The sequence below is a fragment of the Phyllostomus discolor genome, chromosome 5, assembly GCF_004126475.2.
Source record: "Phyllostomus discolor isolate MPI-MPIP mPhyDis1 chromosome 5, mPhyDis1.pri.v3, whole genome shotgun sequence".
Lineage (NCBI taxonomy): Eukaryota > Metazoa > Chordata > Mammalia > Chiroptera > Phyllostomidae > Phyllostomus > Phyllostomus discolor.
Genome location: NC_040907.2, coordinates 152450416 through 152469658, shown reverse-complemented (window position 1 = coordinate 152469658; position 19243 = coordinate 152450416). Strand labels below are relative to the sequence as shown.

The following is a 19243-nucleotide window of genomic DNA, read 5'->3' as shown; positions in this document are numbered from 1 at the left end:
ACCAGCCCAGTTCCACCTATATCACTTCTATTTTACAACTTGCTCTCTACTTGAGGGCTTAACTTTTGGCACTATGTTCATATTTAGCTCAATTGACACCCCTTTTTATATCTCTGATACCTTCCTTAACCTGTAAGGAAATCTTGACTTTTACCAGAATCTCTGTGCCCTCTCACGTTCTCTGCTAGCTGTAGTACAGCACATGCGCCACTGCTGGTCCTGAACCTTACGCAGTCACAACCTGTCATTACAGAGCAGAAGTAAGTGTTGGAGTTGGTTGTCTGCCTGGTGTTCAGATCTCAGCTCCACCGTGTACTGACAGCGTAACGTTAGACGAACTACTGAACCTCTCCGAGCTTTGTATTCCTTATTTGTAAAGTAAAAAAAAAAAAATAATACTATCTCATGGTGAAATCATCTGAAAACAACAAATCACATCTGGAACATAGTAGGAGCTCATAAATTATATTTCTTCATCTTTTATGACCCACTTTCCTCTCCACTTACAAGTTGCCCCACCAGTCTGTCCTCAGATCTTCACGGAGCCCCGACTGGCCATCTGCCCTCTGACTCTGTTTGCAGGTGTAATTATCCAGGTGGAGTGGCCTGTCCCTTTCTTCTCTCTCATTCTCCCTCTCACTCCATCTGAGAAACAAAGGGCTGTTTTGTGGCTGCCCCCAGCCTGACTCCAGACTAGCAACCAGGTCTGTTCTACCAGAATTTGCCTTTTTCCTCCCGTGTCTCATCAGTTCATTCCCCCTGGGAATCCTTCTTAGACACTGTTAGAACAGATCTGCTGGGGTTTGCCCTTCCTCCTGGGATGTGACCCCTAGCCCTGGGCAGAGATCCTTACTCCTAGGGGCTGCTCTCCTGGGGTCTCAGTGGAAAGTTGGCAGGGATTGTTGAACCTCCTAACTTGGAGGGACTCAGATTTCACACTGTCTCCCAGCCCTAACAGTTGTGGATGACTGCCAGGCCCCTCTGGCCTCCAGCTGTTACTGCTTTCTGCCCAGTTCCCCAAGCCTTATCCCCTGCACGATTCAAGGATTTAAGGTGAGCTTCTACACATATTTTGAGGCTGTTCTTCCTTTGGCTTCCTCTTTTCCAGGATTTCTCTCAATATCTAGCCACTTTGGAGCTCCAGACTTGAGCCTTTGACTTCTCAGCCCAAGAAGACTGCTGGTGGTTTTCTCTTTATTCCTGATCACGCTAAAAGATGAGGGATTGCCAGTGGTGGGGGAGGAAATCAGAAAAATATGGGTCTCACCTAGTCTGCTTCCCTCGTTTCCAGCCTCCTCCAGTTTCTGCCTGCTTTTGGTTGTTCCTTTATACAGTTATTTCTAAAAACACCTTGTCCAGAGTTGCCAATAGAGGTTAGTACAATGTAAGCTACTATTCTCCATGGCCAGACCAAAAGTCGGCACTAAGGTTTCGCACTTGCTAATAACATAAACAGGTATGACGGGAAGGGAACCTGCTGCTTCAAATTCCATGTTAACTGGGTTGAAAGTGATGTTAGGATATCAAAATGAAGAACTCTTACAGACAGAAATGTGAAACTGGAATTCACATGAGAGTTAAGGCTAGTGATTCAGGGTTGGGCGGCCTCCTCACAGAACCCTTTTGTATTATTGCCAGAAGGGCTTTATATATCACCAAGACCAGTGTGGTATAAACAATGGATAGCCACCCATGATTGGGTCTCAAAGTCTATTTAGTGGGTTATGACTAGCATTTTTGAAAAATAAAATAGAGCTGAATGGAAAATTTGAAGCACATCTCAAGTAGTAAAAGTAAGCATGTAATACTTGTGTGTGTATGTGTGTATGTACACATACATGTGTTATATAAATGCATACACAGAGTCACAGTGTAATTTGTGGGTCATGGTAAAAAAAATGTTTGAAAAAAGCACTTAAATCCAACCCATTTACTTTATAAATGAAGAAACAGAGCTCAAGAGAAATTGAAATGTGTGTCCAAGGTAACCAGTCAATCCTTAGATCAGAAATAGAATCTGTGTCTCTTGATTTAGTACATCCCAGAGCTGAAGCCAGAAGTGCAGCTGTGAGTTCATTCTGCACAGAGCTTGGAAGGGCAGCTAAGTATTGTATAGGGGAACCAGAGGAAGGGGTTCAAGTGGAGGGGACGCAACTGTGTCATAGGCAGCAGAGCTACAGAGAGGGTGTGGACTGAGGAAAGAGCTTTGCATTTGGTAGGTGGGGTGAGGAACGAGTAACAGACACACAAAGTATATTACAGGGAGTTCAGAAGGGAAGTGGTGATGATGCTGTAAAAGCAATTTCTTCAATGCTTAGACGGTAATCGCAGTGGGGCAGCAGAATCCAAGGAAATCTGCTTTGCTGTTCTCCCAAGATAAGAAAACCCCAAATAGATGGGAAGGCACTTCTGCCAGAGTTACACAAATAGTTCAGAGTTTTTAGGCCGGTAGTCAAGGTTTCTTCTCTTTGTGAGCATGTGAACGTGGTAGCTCTGTATCTGCTGTGTGTATTCAAACTACTGCAATAAAATACCTTCTAGTCAATCCAAGACATTAGCCTTTTATCCTGCGTAATTTCATATGCTGATTACTAGCCATGGGTATAGCAGACGCCACAAGGTCTCTGCCCTGTAGAGACAAGGGGGGCATATTCATAGGCTTTAACTGGGCAGTGACAAATGGCCAGCAAAACAACTGTGGAATTTCATCATCATCATCATCATCATCATCATCATCATCATCAGTGGTGGTGGTGGTAGTAGTACTGACTTAATTTACATGCTTTACTGTTTTCAGAGCACTTTTTGCAGCTCTTATCTAATTCTGTTCTAATAAATATGAGCCATTCATGTGTTTTTATCTAACAGAGTTATTGAGTGCCAAACACTAGGTTACATTCTAGACAAAGATTACCTTACTAGCCTGAGGAGGGATGAGGCCATTGTTCCAGTGCAAGTGGACTGAAACCAGGTATCCTACAGAGTAGCTGTTCATTTTCTCTTTCGTGGGCTTTCTCTTGACATTTTTGCTTTTCCCTGAGCTTCTGCTTTCGTTTCCTCTTACTACAGACCACCACTTTCTGTTTACTCATAGTTTCTACTCCCGTTTCACTTTAGATTACACACAACCCTAGTTGTCCCATTAATATGTTGGGTGATTCTTGCTGCTTCTGCCTCTCTTCCTATCTGATATGCCTGATAGTTTTTAATTCAAATTCCCAGGGAAGCAAGAATTTCTTACTTAGGCTTCACCATAAGAATTAACCATACATGTTTGGGTTGTGGGCCAGGTCCCCAGTTGGGGGAGAGTGAGAGGCAACCACACATTGATGTTTCTCTCTGTCTCTTTCTCCTTCACTCCCCTCTCTAAAAATAAATTAATTAATTAAAAAAATAAATGATTGACCATTCATTGATAAGGTACGCATCCATGGTCAATGGAAGTTGTGAAGTCTAGGATAGGGGTCCTTTAATTCAAATCATAGCTATAGGGACTACTAACTGACGGAGCCCACTCGGTACGTGGTGGACTCCGGGGTATGTGTGTGGGGGGAGGGGCAGGTGTTCCGACACTTGGCCAGCCCACATCAGCCCCAGCATTTTAAGTGGGTGAAGAAGGTGTCTCTGGTTGTCACAATGGCAGGGTACAGGGGACTACTTGTGTTTAGAAGGCAAGAACCAGGAACACTAAGTGTCGTAGGTGTTTCGGACCATCCTGCACACTGAAGAATTGTCTTGCCCCAAATGCCAGTTGTGTCCTCATGGGGACACTGCAGAAGATGAGTAAGACTTGTGCCTGACTTCAGGAACCCACAGTTTTCAACAGAAATGACATGTAATTAGTAATTAAAATACAATTTTATAAATGCTACAAGGGGAACAGTTAGATAACTTTCCCCAACTTGGCCCTATCACCTGTGTAATCCTGTTTAAGTTATTTAATCTCTCTGTGCTGTAGTTTCCACATCAGTAAAACCAGATAATGTGCCTACATGACAGTATCATTATGAGACTTAAGTGAGTTTATAGGAAAACAAGTACTGGGAATAGTGAGCTGGAGTCTCACACACAGTGAATGCTGAGTAAACGTGAGCTGCCGTGGTGATCGTCATCATCAGCAGACTGGCACTCAGATGCCATGTCCCCTCTGAGTTCAGTTCACTAGGTATTTATTAACTCGTACTGTGCGAAGCATGGGGTTTCCTGAAAAGGACACTTGTCCCCCCTCACAGTAGTTTACAGATCAATCGAAGAGACAAAATATAAAAATATGAACAATTAAAGAGAGTACACAAGTATATAACATAGACAGTGAATGCTATGGGCAATCGTGGGGGAAAGCCCAGTTTTTACCTGAGCTATTGGAAGAGTTTAGGAAGGTGTTTGAACTTAAGCTAAAGCTTAAAGGAGTAATGGGGGGTTGACGTAGGCAGAGAGAAGCAGGAGAACAACTTCTTAATTCCTTCATCTTTTCATCCAGCCCTCCACCCTTCCCACCATATGGCAACCATCAAAATGTTCTCTGTATCTATGAGTCTGTTTCTGGTTTGTTTGTTCATTTATATTGTTCTTTAGATTCCACGTGTAAGTGAAATCATATGGCATTTGTCTCTCTCAGACTTACTTCACTAGCATAATACCCTGTAGTTCCTTCCATGCTGTCACAAATGGTAAGACTCACTTTTATGGCCAAGCAATGTTCTGCTGTGTGTGTGTGTGTGTGTGTGCGCGCCACTTCTCTATCCATTTGTCTTTTGATTGGAGCATTTGATCTATTTACATTTAAAGTGATCCTTGATAGGTATGTAGTTACTGCCATTTTATGAATTGTTTTCTGATTGTTTTTGTGATTCTCTGTTCATTATTATGTTGCTCTCTTCTCTTACATGTCGACACTCTGTTGTGTTGCTTTTGGATTCCTTTCACTTTATTTCTTGTGTATCTCTTGTATATTTTTGGTTTGCGGTTATCATGGGCTCGATATACACCAAGCTACGTTTCTAGCAGTCTGTTTTAAGTTGATGGTCACTCACGTTTGAACACGTTGTATAATCACTACCATTTTTACTCTCCCTCTCCATCTTTATGTTTTTGTCATTTTTTAATTTATTGTATATGTGCATTTGTTTGCATCCCTTAATTTCCTGTTGTAATTACACATAATTATCCTTTTGCCTTTTAACCTTTGTATTAGGTTTAATGTTGGTTGATCTACTGTTTTTATTATGTTTGCCCTTGTCAATGAGAATTTTTTTCTTTGTGATATTTTCTTATTTGTATTTTTATTTCCTCCTTCTCTCCTACCTTTTTTTCTTCTTCTTCAAGGACTCCCTTGGACTCCTTCAGCTTTCTTTTGTCTGGGAACCTTTTTATCTGTCCTTCAATTCTAAATGATAGATTTGCTGGGTGGAGTAATCTTGGTTGTGGGTCCTTGATTTTTATCACTTTGAAGTTTCTGGCCTGCAAAGTTCTGTTGAGAAATCAGTCAGCCAATAGTCTAATGGGAGCTCCCTTGTAGGTAACTAACTGCTCTTCTCTTGCTGCTTTTAAGATTCTCTCTTTGTCTGTAACATTTGGCATTTTAATTATGATGTGTCTTGGTATGGGCCTCTTTGGGTTCCTCTTGTTCAGGACTCTCTGCACTTCCTGGGCTTGTATGTCTATTTCCTTTGCCAGATTAGGGAAGTTTTCAGTCATTATTTCTTCAAATCAATTTTTAGTTCCTTGCTCTTCTACTTGAGGTACCCCTATGATGCGACTGTTGTTATGCTTAATGTTGTCCCAGGGGTCCCTTAAACTAACCTCCTTTTTAAAAATTCTTTTTTTTCTTTTTTCTGTTCTAATTGGGTATTTTCCACTAGCTTTTCTTCTAAATCACTAATGCTATCCTCTGCTTCCTGTAGTCTGATGTTGATTTCATCTAATGTATTCTTTATTTCAGCTATTGTAGTCTTCATTTCTGACAGGTTCTTTTTTATGTTTTCTGTCTCCTTTTTAATTTTTCCTGTCTCTCTGTTGTAGTTCTCACTGAGATAATCAGTTTTCCCCCTAACTTCATTGAGCATCCTTATAACCAGTATTTTGAATTCTGCATCTGTTAGTAGCTCTCTCTTTAGCATTTATACATATTTGTAATTAAAACTTCAAAGAGGATTGTAATTCAGATCAAGCTGATTTTTTTGGTGCACAGTTATAGAACATATATAAAATAATTTGAGAGCAAATGAAAGTAATAAAAGTAAACCACCTAATAGAAGCTGAAGGAAATCTGGTTTTATAGATTAGGATAGACAAACAGCCAGAGGGCCATGAAGATGAACAAATTTTAAAACATCACTGTGGTGTTGTTCTTTTTCAAAAGTATATTTTATTTATTTATTTTTAGACAAAGGGGAAGGGAAGGAGAAAGAGAGGGAAACATCAATGTGTGGTTGCCTCTCACATGCCCCATACTGGGGACCTGGCCCACAACCCAGGCATGTGCCCTGACTGGGAATCCAACCAGCAGCCTTTTGGTTCACAGACCAGCGCTCAATCCACTGAGCCACACCAGCCAAGGCCACTGTGGTGTTGTTATTAAATAGGAAAATATAACACGGGAAATGGTCATGCTGGTATGGAGGAGGCATATAACCCAGAACAGGACTTGGCATTTCATGGAAGGCACTGGCTAGGGATGCTCATTTTTAATATGCAGCATTATTAGCTATGTGGTCTCAGGCAAGTCATTTCATTGTTTTGTGCCTGTTTCCTCATTTGTAAAATGAGAATAGTAATAATAGTTTCCCTCAAGAGATTTGTTATATAGAGCATCAGGGGTATATGTATGTGTTTAGAAAATAAAGCTTTTTATGTAAAGTTTTATTGATTGATTATAATCAAATTTTGCTTATTAAGCAGTGATAATTTTTTTCTAATTAATTATTTTACAAAGACTGCCTGCCTTGATAACATCACTTCTGCTGTCTAAAGATGAAATAATAACTTCACAGTTCTAAGGACACCAACAGCACACCTCTCTAGGATTTATGTGTATGTGATAAGTGTTCAAAAATGCTGTTGCAGTTGGTGCTAGTTTTAAACTTGTTGTCGCAGCAGCATAAGAAATTGCAGACTCTTGTGTGCTCTGGGCACTTGACTCTCGTTTGCTCTGCTGACTAGCGCCTGGAAAAGGAAGAGGGACATTGAGAGGCTTTGAGCTAGGCTTCCCTGAGGTGGACACCCTCCCCACAGGGATCAGACTCCAAGCTACGTGCCAAAAGAGGCAGGGCAGTTCCTGAGCAAAAGCCACAGGGAAAGTTTTTTCAGTTGCTGCTGAGATTCAGGACCTGGTTTGGTGATCCTAGAACAGTCACTGTGAGCCGTCTGTGAGCCTCGCAGGCAGGCACAGGCAAGCCAGGGACCACAGTGCTGAAAGTCTTACCTTGAGCAAACTTTCTCCAAAGAGAAGCTGTGTAGGTGCTATGGGAAAAGGGGTGGTGGGGGCTGGGTGGGCTGGCCGGAGTGATGTGGTGAAATGGAAAACCAGGATTTACAATTCCTGCAGTTGGGCCTGGGGAGAGAGCACATTTTCAGATCGCCTTCTCTCAGGGTTTTCTGGACAGATTGTTCAGCAGGCAGTTGCGTTTGGCTTTTCTCATAAGACTAGCAAATTGTCATTTCAACAGCATTTTATTACTCATTTTCTCCAGCATTGTGAAGGGATTAGGTCAGGAAAGAAACCTCAGATTATTAAAAAGTGAAGAAAGAATTTGAAATGGATTACCTGGGTAATTGGAAGCTGTAAGTAGCAGAACATTCTCACTTACAGCAAGTGTTCTTTTTTTACTTGAGTATTCTTTGTTATTTCAGCATTACATGTTCACTATAAAAAAACTAGGATACAGTAAATGAGAAGAAAGGAAAAATATCCAAATTTCTATCATCTTCAAGACTTCTTCATTTTCAGACATTTGCATTGAAAATATTTTCCCTTTTTAACAAAACTGATTTTATTTCATAAACTATTTTGTAATCTGCTTTTCACTTAATAGTGGATAATGTTCCCTATTAATAAATGTAAATCTGTATCTCAATGGCTGTAATAGTATTCTATTACACAGATATGCCATAATTTCTTTAACCAGGCCCCTTTTGTTTAAAATTTAAACAAGAAATTTTGCTTGTTTCTGGTCGGGTTGTTTATAAATGTTTTATACATTGAAGGACATTCCTGTATGTATGTCTTTGTGTACCTTTCCAATTATTTACATAGACTGAATTCCTAGAAGTAGACTTCTTGTTTAAAAGGCTTACCTTTATTTTCTAAAAAGTAGAAAAAGTACTAAAGGATTTTTCTTACTGCCCTATCCCTTTGGGTACCAAGTTTCTCAAGGTTACCAAGAAGGAGAAAGGTTTTGTGAAGGGGGCTCTCCTTGTCCCTGAGTAAAAAAGCTCTTTCAAAGGACATGATTCTAAAAGAAGGCCTTTCCCTTTATTTCACATCATTTCTGCCATCAGTTATCTAGAAAACTATTAACTACTGTGCCTGGTACTTACACAGATTCAATTCCGCTGAGGGATTATTTACATTATACCGAGTGGGGCTTTATAGCTATGATACTATGAACATATGCATATATGTTTAAATACGTCCTTGTTCACAGTCTTAATGGTGGGCGAACTGTAGCTCTACAGAGGTTAAGGTGTGCTTTGGACTCATACTGTGTTACCATTAGCTACCAGCTGGCCACAACGCCCCCCACCCCCCAAACTAGTGGAATTCCAGGTTACAACTGCTGGGATTTGCCTGGAGACAGACTTGTTATTGGTCAGCAGCACAGGACTCAAGTCCTGGTCTTCCACTTACCGGTCCAGTCACTGAACTCCTCTTCATCTCTCGTCAGTAAAATGGAGATGTTAGTAGGATTAAGTAGCTAATGTCTGTAAAGTGCTTAGAACAGTCCTGACACACCGCCAGTGCCATGTAAGATTTGAAGCTAAAAGGAGGGAGGGAAGCCACGGCTCGGGGGCTTACCATCCAGCCAAGAAAGCCTCACAAGTTAATGCTGCGATTTTAGAAGCAGTGGGAAGGGGCTCCTCACCACAAGTGGCCCTCTGTCAGACTGCTTAGAATTTCACCCACAGAGGTGTATCTTAGCCTGGCAGTTTGTGTTACATGACTGGCAATACATTAACAGGTTTTTATGAGGTTAAAAATAATAATTCAGCTCAAGTCCCCTATGGCCCTTCAGCCCCAAATCCCAGTTCCCTCCCTGAGGCCCTCTCTGATGAGCTGGGTGTGTTCTCCTCCCGGTCCTTTTTCTGTGCACTTACATAGTGTAGGTATGGGAGAGGGGGGTGGGCAAAAGTGGGTTTGCAGTTATGAGTACCTGAGACACAGAGTTTAGTCTTGTGTTATTATTTGTTAATGATGGTATTACTTATTTGTACTACAACTGTGAACCTACTTTTGCTCGCCCCTATATATTCAGTGTATGGAAATTTCGGGGAGAGGTGGGGGTTGCAGATTTTCTTTTTTTCTCTCTTTTGTTCTCTTTTTCTCTCCAAAAATGGCATATTATCCTGCAACTTTCTTTTCTTCAGTTTCTTATAAAATCTGTTCGTGAGCTGTGAGCATGGCTCCCAGCCCCTGTGAATCCTCTGTGCTGTCCCTGCTGCCCTGGGACCAGCCAGCCGAATCTGCATTCCGAAGGCTGTAGGGTGAGGCACCTAAAGCAGGGGGTACAGTTCCCTTGGCAGAGCCAGGCCAGGCCTGGCCTGGGGGCGGGACGCAGAGAGGTGCTAGTACAGACAAAGTAGACGTGTGCTGCCCGCTGTCCAGCTCTGCCTCTCTGGTATCATAAGAGATGAATGAGCCTTTAGAGTTCTCCCCTAAAAAACCACCCCCAAAAGCAACATTTAGCAGAGTTTGGAAAAGTAAGAGATAAGACTTGCAGATTAAAAACTCCCGAAGGGGAATTGTGACTGCTGACGATGAGGAAAGGAGAGCTAATAGGGCAAAGGTGTTGAGCCCGAGCAAAAAGCAAGGCCCCTCTTCTGCATCTCAGTCCAGTTAGCAGAGGAGTCCAGCTCCATCCTTTAGAGTCTGCCCTGCCCTGATAGCCTGGGGGACTCAGACCGATTCATATGTAAATACGGGAAAGCCTAGGGGAATTTTAGGGTCTGGGAGGGCATTCCTGAGCTCTGGGAAGATTCTACTCTGCCTGCTAACTCTTCAATGCACTGTACCACCGAACAGTGCGCTAGAGTTTGGCACTGTAGTTGTCTCCCGGGGTTGCTGGAGTCCACCCAAAAGCAGGTAGAACAGTCAGCCTCCTTCTCGCTCAAGTGCAGCGTGGGACCACGCTGGGAATTCCAAGATTTTCCTTATCAAAGACAGAGCCAACTTTCAGAGCAAGGGGAGAAGTGAGTGGCTTTCCTTTTTAACTCTACTTTAAAGTGTGGTTGTGAGGGCTGTGGGAAGCTGAGGGGTGACCGGATTCCTTCCTTAGCACACCGAGGAATGAGCCTGGTGAGAAAGGACTAACCTGGGAAGGCGGGAGCGTCTTCAGAAGGAGTGGAGTTGGACTGGGGGTGGGTGGAGAAGGAGCTGGAAAGGGGAACAAAAGGGAAAAACCCCCCACCAAGAATTGTTTTATCACCACAAGTAAACTTGTGCCGTCAGCCCCAGCCCCCCAACACCTGCAGGGCCCCCCTGAGAAGAAAGCGGTTCTGACTGCTCTGCACGTTTTATTGATAGGCTGGTGCCGGGCCACAGCTTCCTCCTGTGCTTCCTCCTCCCCAGGCTTTATTGTTCTTAAAGAGAAGTGCAATTTTATGGCATCTGAACAGAGCATTTCTACGTGGCGCATTTTACCCTAACCTGGTGCAGATGGCATTTTCTGGCCCATCGAGGGAAAAGGACTAAGTTGGCGCTGAGTTATTACCTTATTCGGTTCCCTCAGCAATTCTACAAGACTGATGTTATTACTGCATTTTACAGATGAGAAAACTGGGCCAGAGGTAAAAATGGACTTTCTTGGGGGCTTCCCAGCTAAAGAGTGGGGAAGTGTAAGATTCAAAGCTGCTTATCTCCCCTGCAGCTGGCTGAGGGTAGAGGCTGCCTCCTCGTACTTGGTCGTCCCAGATACTAAAATTTTAGATCAAGCTTTTTTCTTAGAATGTATTTGCAGTAATGGAAAAACAGTCTTACATCTGGAGTCTTTTCAAGTCAGATATTTCTAGTTCGACTTAATCTCTAAGTATTAATTAACACATGCGTGGGGCCTGCAGGTCACCTGCATTCCCAGAAACACCTAGGATTTTGTTAAAACTGCAGATACCTGGGCCCCACTCAGATCTGCTGACTCAGACTCTCGGGGCTGGTGCCCGGGGAAACTGCGGTTTCACAAAAGCATCCCACTGCGGATTTTAACCATGCTAAAGTGTGTTTGGTTTTGTATTTTAAAGTCTATATAAGAGTTTGTAAATTCATCTGCAAAATAAAAAGGGCATGCTGGTAGTTTAAAAGAATTGTTAACATATTTTTTCTTTTAATATAAATAAAAATCTGATTTGGTCTCTTAATGTAAGTTGCTGGCTTCTGACTGGCAAGTACTTGCTGGTGTTTTATGCTTTCAACCACTATACTTAATAGAACTTTGATTTCTGGGAGATAATAGCTTCCAGGGAATTTTTTTTTTCAATGGCTTAAAAAGACAAAAGTTTGTTTCTCTCTCATGTAATAGTCCAAGGAGAATGCTCCAGGCCACTTAGGCACCCAGGCTCCTTCTGCCCTGTTGTTCTGCCATCCCCTGTGGTGTTTCCTCATCGGCATGGTTGAAGCTGGGTACAGGCAATTCCAGCTCTAGGGAAAGGGAAAGACCTTGGAGGAGCAGGTATGGAGTTTCTAGGGAATTTTTAAAATTCGAAGCAAATAAGCCCTTGACTTTTTCTAGTTGAGATACCAGGCTAGGGAGGCAAAATGGTACATGCTTAACTACATAGGATTTGGATTTAAATATTATTAGCTTCAAATTCCAGACTGCCATTTTACTGACTGCATACCTGGGGTGAGGTGGTCGGTTTCTCAAAGCCTAGATTTGCTTATCTGTTCAATGGGAATGGTAATTCTACTTCAGAGATCCGGCGTGAATATGGAGTGAGTTCAGGGAGGAGATATGTAAAGCGCATGGCACCTGGTCTCCCTTTGCAGAGCTTTTCAGCCCTGTGTTAAAAATGAGTTTCTTTTACAGATGCTGAACCACTATGTCGTACACCTGAAACTAACACAATTTTTATGTCACTTATACCTCAGAAAAATAAAATAAATAAATGATTTCTTCTCAACTTGCCAGTTATGAAATCATATTTGGGACTGAGAATCTGTTATTGCTTTGAAATTGCAAAGCAAATTTAAAACAAGCTTATTGAAAATAAGTTTTCATACACTAACAATTAATTTAGAATTATAATTTAGCGCTCTGATGAAATAAGAGTTGTGTTTGAAATTTTGTCATTCTTTCTACCAAAAATAAGTTCAAGAAAGGTATTTTTCTTTATATCTCTTTAAGCCTCATTTTGAGTAATGGCAGGTTTACAGAAAATTGCAGTAGTACAAAGAACCTCCTGTATGTCCTTTATTCAAATCTACCAGTGTTTACCACTTGCCGTGTTTTTGTTTTCATTCTCTCTCCTCCTGTACATGCACACAGTTGTTTTAATCTTTGAACTGTTTGAGAGTATGTTATGTATATCATGCCTCTTACTAAGGTACAGTGTATATTTTGTACGAAAATGGATATTCTCATACATGACCGCATAGATTTGCTGTTTGGGGACATTTTTATTGATTTAATCATTAATATGATCTAAGAGTTTATATCACAGTTTCATCGGTTGCCCTAGTATCATCCTTTGTAACAGTTTTTCGCTCTGATCAGGATCCAGCTCAGAATCACACCTTGCATCAGTTCGTCTTCTCTTCCGTTGTCTCTGTTGGGAACTACCCCTCAGGCTTTCTCTCTTCCATGATGTGATATTGTGAAGAATGCAGATCCTCAATTTGGGTCCGTCTGGTGTTTCCTCAAGGTTCCGTTCAGATTATGCATTTTTGCCTGGGCTACTTCATCGGGGACATTGTGTTTGTTTCCACATGTCACATGGAAACACATGATGGCTCTTGGTCCCTTACTGGTGATTTGAATTTTGATTACTCAGCTATGGTAGTATCCATTTCTCCACCACATAGCTACTACTTTCACTTTTGTGATTAATAAGTAATTTGTGATAATTAACTGAAACTATACAAATACCCTGATCACCATCAAACCCGACTGGCAGCACTGTAATCACTCTGACGACTTGTGCCTGAACCAGAGTTTATTCTGATGGTTACAAAATGATGATTTTTTAAAAACTCCATTATTTTTCTATGTTTATTTTACCACAAGAGCGTTCTCTCCTCTCTCATTTATTTATGTACTTACCTATTACCAATATGAGCTCATGGATTCTTATTTTATTCACTGGAATAATCCAGTGCTTATTTATTTCTTTATTTCGATACCTAAATTGTACCAGATTTGGCCAGTGGGATCCCCTTTGGACACAGCCCCTCGTTTTGCTGAGCACTTCCGTACCTTCTGCCAGGAAACATCTTAGGCTCATTTGCACCTTCCCCGCCCAGCCCTGGAACTAGCCCTTTCTCCGTAGAACTCTGGTGCTTTTTAGTGGAGAATGGGTTTTAGGAATCAGAATCTGGATTGCACTTTTTAAACATAGGCGTTCTTAAATTCTTAGAGAAGGGGCAGTGGGGAAGCAGATTTTTGGCAACTAAAATCTGCTGTGAAAGCCTAGTTTTCGAAAGTAGTTTGAATACTTGTATTTTTGCATCTTCGGGCTGGAGAAAAAATTCTTGTAACTATACTCAGACTTACTAATATTTTTACTTACCAAATCTGGAGTGAAGTGGTTCTTAAGGAATTTGAAATAAACAGCAGAGATTGCTTCACTGTTGAAATTTTTTCAGTTGTTTATTTGGGTATTTAATGTTCATTTTAATGAACAAATGCCATCTCTTCTACATAAGTAACTCTCATCATATGTATCTAAGTAAAGGGTAAGTAAAAAGCTAATAACAAGATGACTTGTTTGTTTTCATTTTTAGGTCATGCAGTGTGGTTCTGCAGAGGATTTTTTAATTGGAAATACCATTAAGGAACTTCATGTTCATAGTCCATTTGTATCTTCTAGGACATTTGAAGTGACAAAACCTGCTTGTGAGGCTTTACTAATGTTTTGATAGGGAGAATCTAAGTAATTTTTGCATATTTTATTTTGTATTGGTGTTAATTCACCATCACATGACTGGAAAATAGTGGGTTCTGCAGTCACCCCAGATCTCAGATGGATAATTTATACCTAATGCTTGTCTTGCACTTACTTGGTATTATTATGTTCCCCATAGTATTCTCTTTAATGTGCTATATCAACAATTTTCAACTGGTGTGCTGCAAAAATTTTTAAAGTGGTCAGGGTGCTGACTTCTTTTCCCTTAGCATGTCAGATAAAAAAGTGATAACAGCCATCCTGGCTGGCATAGCTCAGTGGATTGAGCGCGGGCTTCGAACCAAAGCATTACAGGTTCGATTCCCAGTCAGGGTACATGCCTGGGTTGCAGGCCACGGCCCCCAGCAACTGCACATTGATGTTTCTCTCTCTCTCTTTCTCCCTCCCTTCCCTCTCTAAAAATAAATAAATAAAATCTTTTAAAAATATCCTTTAAAAAAGTGATAACAGCCAACACAACAATAGCCATCTGGTGTGAATGAATGAAAATTATACTTACTTTTTTTTGTTAGATTGTAAAAAATATATTTTTTGGTGTACAACAGAATTTTGCTAATTAGTTTCTATTACTAATATAAACTAATAATGAGATGCCATGAGATGAAAAGGGTGAAAATTGCTGTGCTATATCAATGTGTTTTTTTTTTAAGATTTTATTTATTTATTTTTTAGAGGGGAAGGGAAGGAGAAAGAGACAGAGAGAAACATCAGTGTCTGGTTGCCTCTCATGTGCCACCTACTGGGGACCTGACTGGGAATCGAACCGGTGACCCCTTGGTTCTCAGGCGCGCATATATCAGTGTTTTTAATCGACAGCTTTGTATTTTTGCTGTTGAGATCATGGAATGGATTTTACACCTAATTAAATGAAAGCAATTCTTGATGGGAACAACAGCTTTTTCGACCTCTTTGCTAAGGAAGTTGGGGACACTGATTTGTCCTCATAAAATGGGCCAGCTACTCTGTTTTTTTTTTTTTTTAGGACAAATTCTAAAAATGGTATCACACAGATGGGAGAGGCTCTTTCTGCAGTGATGGCCTTCTAAGCTCTTCATCAGTTCATGTGTAGAACTGGCCTGTGGGATCAGATTTCCTGATAGTTGACAACTGTGAGGCCTTTGGTCCTCAAGGACTGTGTTCCTTTCACATCAAACTGGTGAAGAGTCCCGCTGTAGCACACAGAGAGATACTGACCAGTTTTCTTTTCCCTTCTAGAAATGACACTCCTCTCCTCTCAGTCTTCCTCACCAGTGGCCTCTTCTGGGTCTGTGTCCACAGAAAACCCAGAGCAGAGGATGCTGGAGAAGAGAGCCAAGGTGGTAGAAGAACTTCATCAGACAGAACGAGACTACATTCGGGACCTGGAGATGTGTATTGAGCGGATCATGGTACCCCTGCAGCAGGCACAGGTGGGAACTGTGGGAGCAAGTTAGCTCCACTTTGAGCACCGTTCTCCAAGCCTCAAGTATCAGGACACGGGAGCTTTCACCACACGGATTTATTGTGTTTGAAGTAAAGGCTGTGGTTGCTGCTCTTAATTCAAGGGTCTCAACATATGTGTGTTAACTTAAGCCATCGGCATCCTGTCACTTCTCAAGTCCATTGTTAACTTACTGGACTTCGGACTTACTGCCATAACACTCAGCACGTTTTGGCTCTTGAAAACAGTGCTAGGGAGTCTGGATTGTCACTTCACTGGAAAGGCTGTGTGATAACGTAACAAAGGGTGACAGGTTGCTGGCTCTAGCACCTGATTGTATAAGGTTTAGTTAGAACACTCTTATGTGCATATGTTAGGTGTTTTCTAGATGCTGGAGCTGGAAAAAGAGGTTAACAGTTCTTGGGGATCTGCAGTCCTCACTGCCTGTTACTTGACCACCTGGATGGGGGTGGGTTCTTATCCCGACAGTCACTTCTGAGAACTTCTATAGGAAGTGGGTGGTGCCATCAGACTCTGGGTGCTGGGTGGGAATATGTATCCCAGTGTAATTACAGACCAAATCGTTTTCACCGTCATTTTACTAAGGTCATGGGGACAATAGTTAGATCAAGGACAAAGGTGACACTAAAGCTGATGGTGGATGTTTCTATTCTGGAAACTTCGTGAGAGCGAGTGAAGATGACCTTGAATGGCTTGATCGTCCCCTAAGAGGTGTTTCTAATATGAATTATAACGCTATTGATTTCACTTTCGTGCATCTTTACATTTTGTTTCTCTCTCTCAGATACCAAACATTGATTTTGAGGGACTTTTTGGAAACATGCAGATGGTGATAAAAGTCTCAAAGCAATTACTGGCGGATCTGGAAATCAGCGACGCTGTAGGTATGCGCTCCTGCTGTTGTTTCAGACGCAGCTTTTTTTTTTTTTTTTTTTTTTTTAAACTTCATAGATAGGATGCAGGAGCAGGGCCTTGCTGGTACTGAGTAGTTCTACTAAGAAATGAAGTTTTAGTTACTTAGTTTAGAGGTTATTTGTGCATCAGCTTCTCTTTACAGCCGCCTTTGAGGTGATATTGGGTGATCACAGTAGAAGAAATTTTAGCTATCGGTGTGGTGTTTTCCAGACTGACGGTGCAGTCCGCTCAGGGGCCGCACCCAGGATATGTGTATTTTAATAAGATAGAAAATATCAGAATGTACTGTAAATAATAAAAATAACTACAGTTTCTTGAAACTCTTATTTCAGTTCCTACATACATGTGTAGTGAGTCATGATGTAAAATGTGTTTATTCATGTGGGTCATTGTCAAAAATGTTTTGAAAAACAATTATCTGTTTCTTTTAAACAAGGGAACTATATTAGTTATCTATTTCTAAGTAACAAGTTATATCTAAACTTAGCAACTTCAAACAGGAAACATGCACTATGTCAGAGTTTCTCTGTGCTGGGAATCCAGGAGTAGCTTAGCGGGGTGGTGCTGGCTCAGGGTCTTTCATGAGCTTGGGGTCAAGAGTCAGGCTGCTGGCCTGGGCTACTACCATCATCGTCTGGGGCTTGAGGACCCCTTCCAAGGAAGCTCACTGCGCTCTCCAGGCCTCCGCTCCTCTCCATGGCTGTCCTCCCGACGTGTCAGCTGGCTTTCCCCAAAGTGAGTGATCTGAGGAAGACAGAAATCTCAAGATGGGAGCCACAGTGTCTTTCTAAGTCTGACCTTGGATATGACATACCATCACTTCTGCCACATTCCATTGGTCACAGAGCAGCCCTGGTACAATGTGGGAGGGAGTATCCTACCATTTTGCTGTTTTATTGGAATCATAGTCACACTGTGCTAATACAGTTCTTGCTGTCCCACTAAGCATCCATCAGGAATAAAAGTGACCCTGTGTTACTTAAGAGTGAGCACGCCTTTTCCAGAGTTTCCCAGGCAGATTTCTCTTTATTTCTCATGGGCCGGAACTGGGTCACGTGCATACACGTGAACTGATCACTAGAAATGGGAATGGGACCATGATTTGGTTTAGGTTGGGCAATATTTATGTGACTCGCCCTGGAGAGAAATTGGGGAGCGGAGTCAGGGCTCTGACCCTGGAAGGAAGGAGTAAGGGCTCTGGGACATTAGGGGACAGCGCAACATTGCTAACGTGTCCTGAGTGTTTGCCGTACACCACACACCCTTCAGAGATCGGTCAGGCTTGACCTCAGGTGTTCCTCACAACAGCGCTCTGAGGTGTAGGCGCTACTATTAATCCTGCTTTCCAGATCAGGAACCCTGAGACTTAGAGGGGAAAGGAGGTTGCCCAAGGTCGCCTGGCTGGTGACTGATGGGACTGCCATTCAAGCTCATGTCTTTTTGTTGTCCTATGCATGCCATTCACTTCTATACAGAGTAGCTGAATGTGTGATACTTTGCAGAAAGTAAGAGAAACTAAAGCCCGGGGTCTTGCTTTAACTGGAGAGGTCAGAGGTTGAGGATTGAGGACGGAAAGCACACACTGACTGACTAGAAGCAAGCCACGGTGGTCTTGTGTTGTTAGAGTGCAACACAGCCAAATTATAAGATTTTATAAGGCATTTGAAATAAGTATCTGTAGATCCTTTATTTAAATTATAAAAGAAATGAGAGAAATTGATATCTAAAACAGATTAATTGTTAATCAATTCTTTTTTTCTTCTAAGTTATTTTATTACCCATATATTATAACAACAATAAAATAGGAAAGTAAACAATATCCATAATCTCACCCCCAAAACATGTCAACTCTGTTTATTTTTTACTTCTTCCCTTGCACTTCTTTTCCCAAGACAAACAGGAGTTGGGTAGCAGACTGAGGTGTGGAAGGTACACAGAGGATGGGCCTGGGAGCTGGAGGGTTCAGGACCCTGGCAGGAGTGTTAGCCTTACAAGTGAGGGGCAACACGCAGTGGCCCCATGTGCCCGAGGTGGAGCCGAGACTGTGTGAGCACTATGCCGGGTGGTGGTGGTGGGGATTCAGTGGGGAATTAATAAATGACTAGATTTGGAACATCTGATAAGGGAAGGTGCTGAGAAGTCAGAGAAAGGGAAATTAAAGCTTTATTGAGCCATTAGCAAATGGCAGATTGTCAGGAATTGCATAAGCAATTTTTTTATTTTGTTTAAGTGCATTACTTTAATATACAGGGTCCATCACAAATAATGCCTCTTTTTTATTACAAAATCTTTTATTACGAAATCATAAGCACATAATTCTGTAACATAACAATATCACACTCAAGCACACCATATGACATTTTAGGTGAAATGTTCAAATTAAAACTAAATTATTGCACCCATATTATTACTCCACCAACCACCCTCCAGCAGGCGTTATTTCTGCCAGACCCTGTCTTTTAAGTTTATTTTAATACATTCACATGTCTCGAAGTTAGGAAAGTACAAAGAACTAATGAAAAGTATGTTACACGTCCCCCAGCTACCCAGCTCTTC

At 41.7% G+C, this 19243-nt stretch overlaps 1 protein-coding gene across 4 annotated transcripts in view; it reads left to right on the top strand.

Moving 5' to 3' along the window:
• LOC114496468 (dynamin binding protein) overlaps nt 1-19243 on the top strand; it is a 97118-nt gene that overhangs the window by 58507 nt on the left and 19368 nt on the right. For all 4 annotated transcript variants that reach the window (XM_036027141.1, XM_028511910.2, XM_036027140.1 and 1 more), the window contains 2 exons: nt 15547-15740; nt 16557-16656. In XM_036027141.1, the coding sequence (XP_035883034.1) occupies nt 15547-15740; nt 16557-16656 (294 nt within the window). The remainder of the gene's footprint in view (nt 1-15546; nt 15741-16556; nt 16657-19243) is intronic.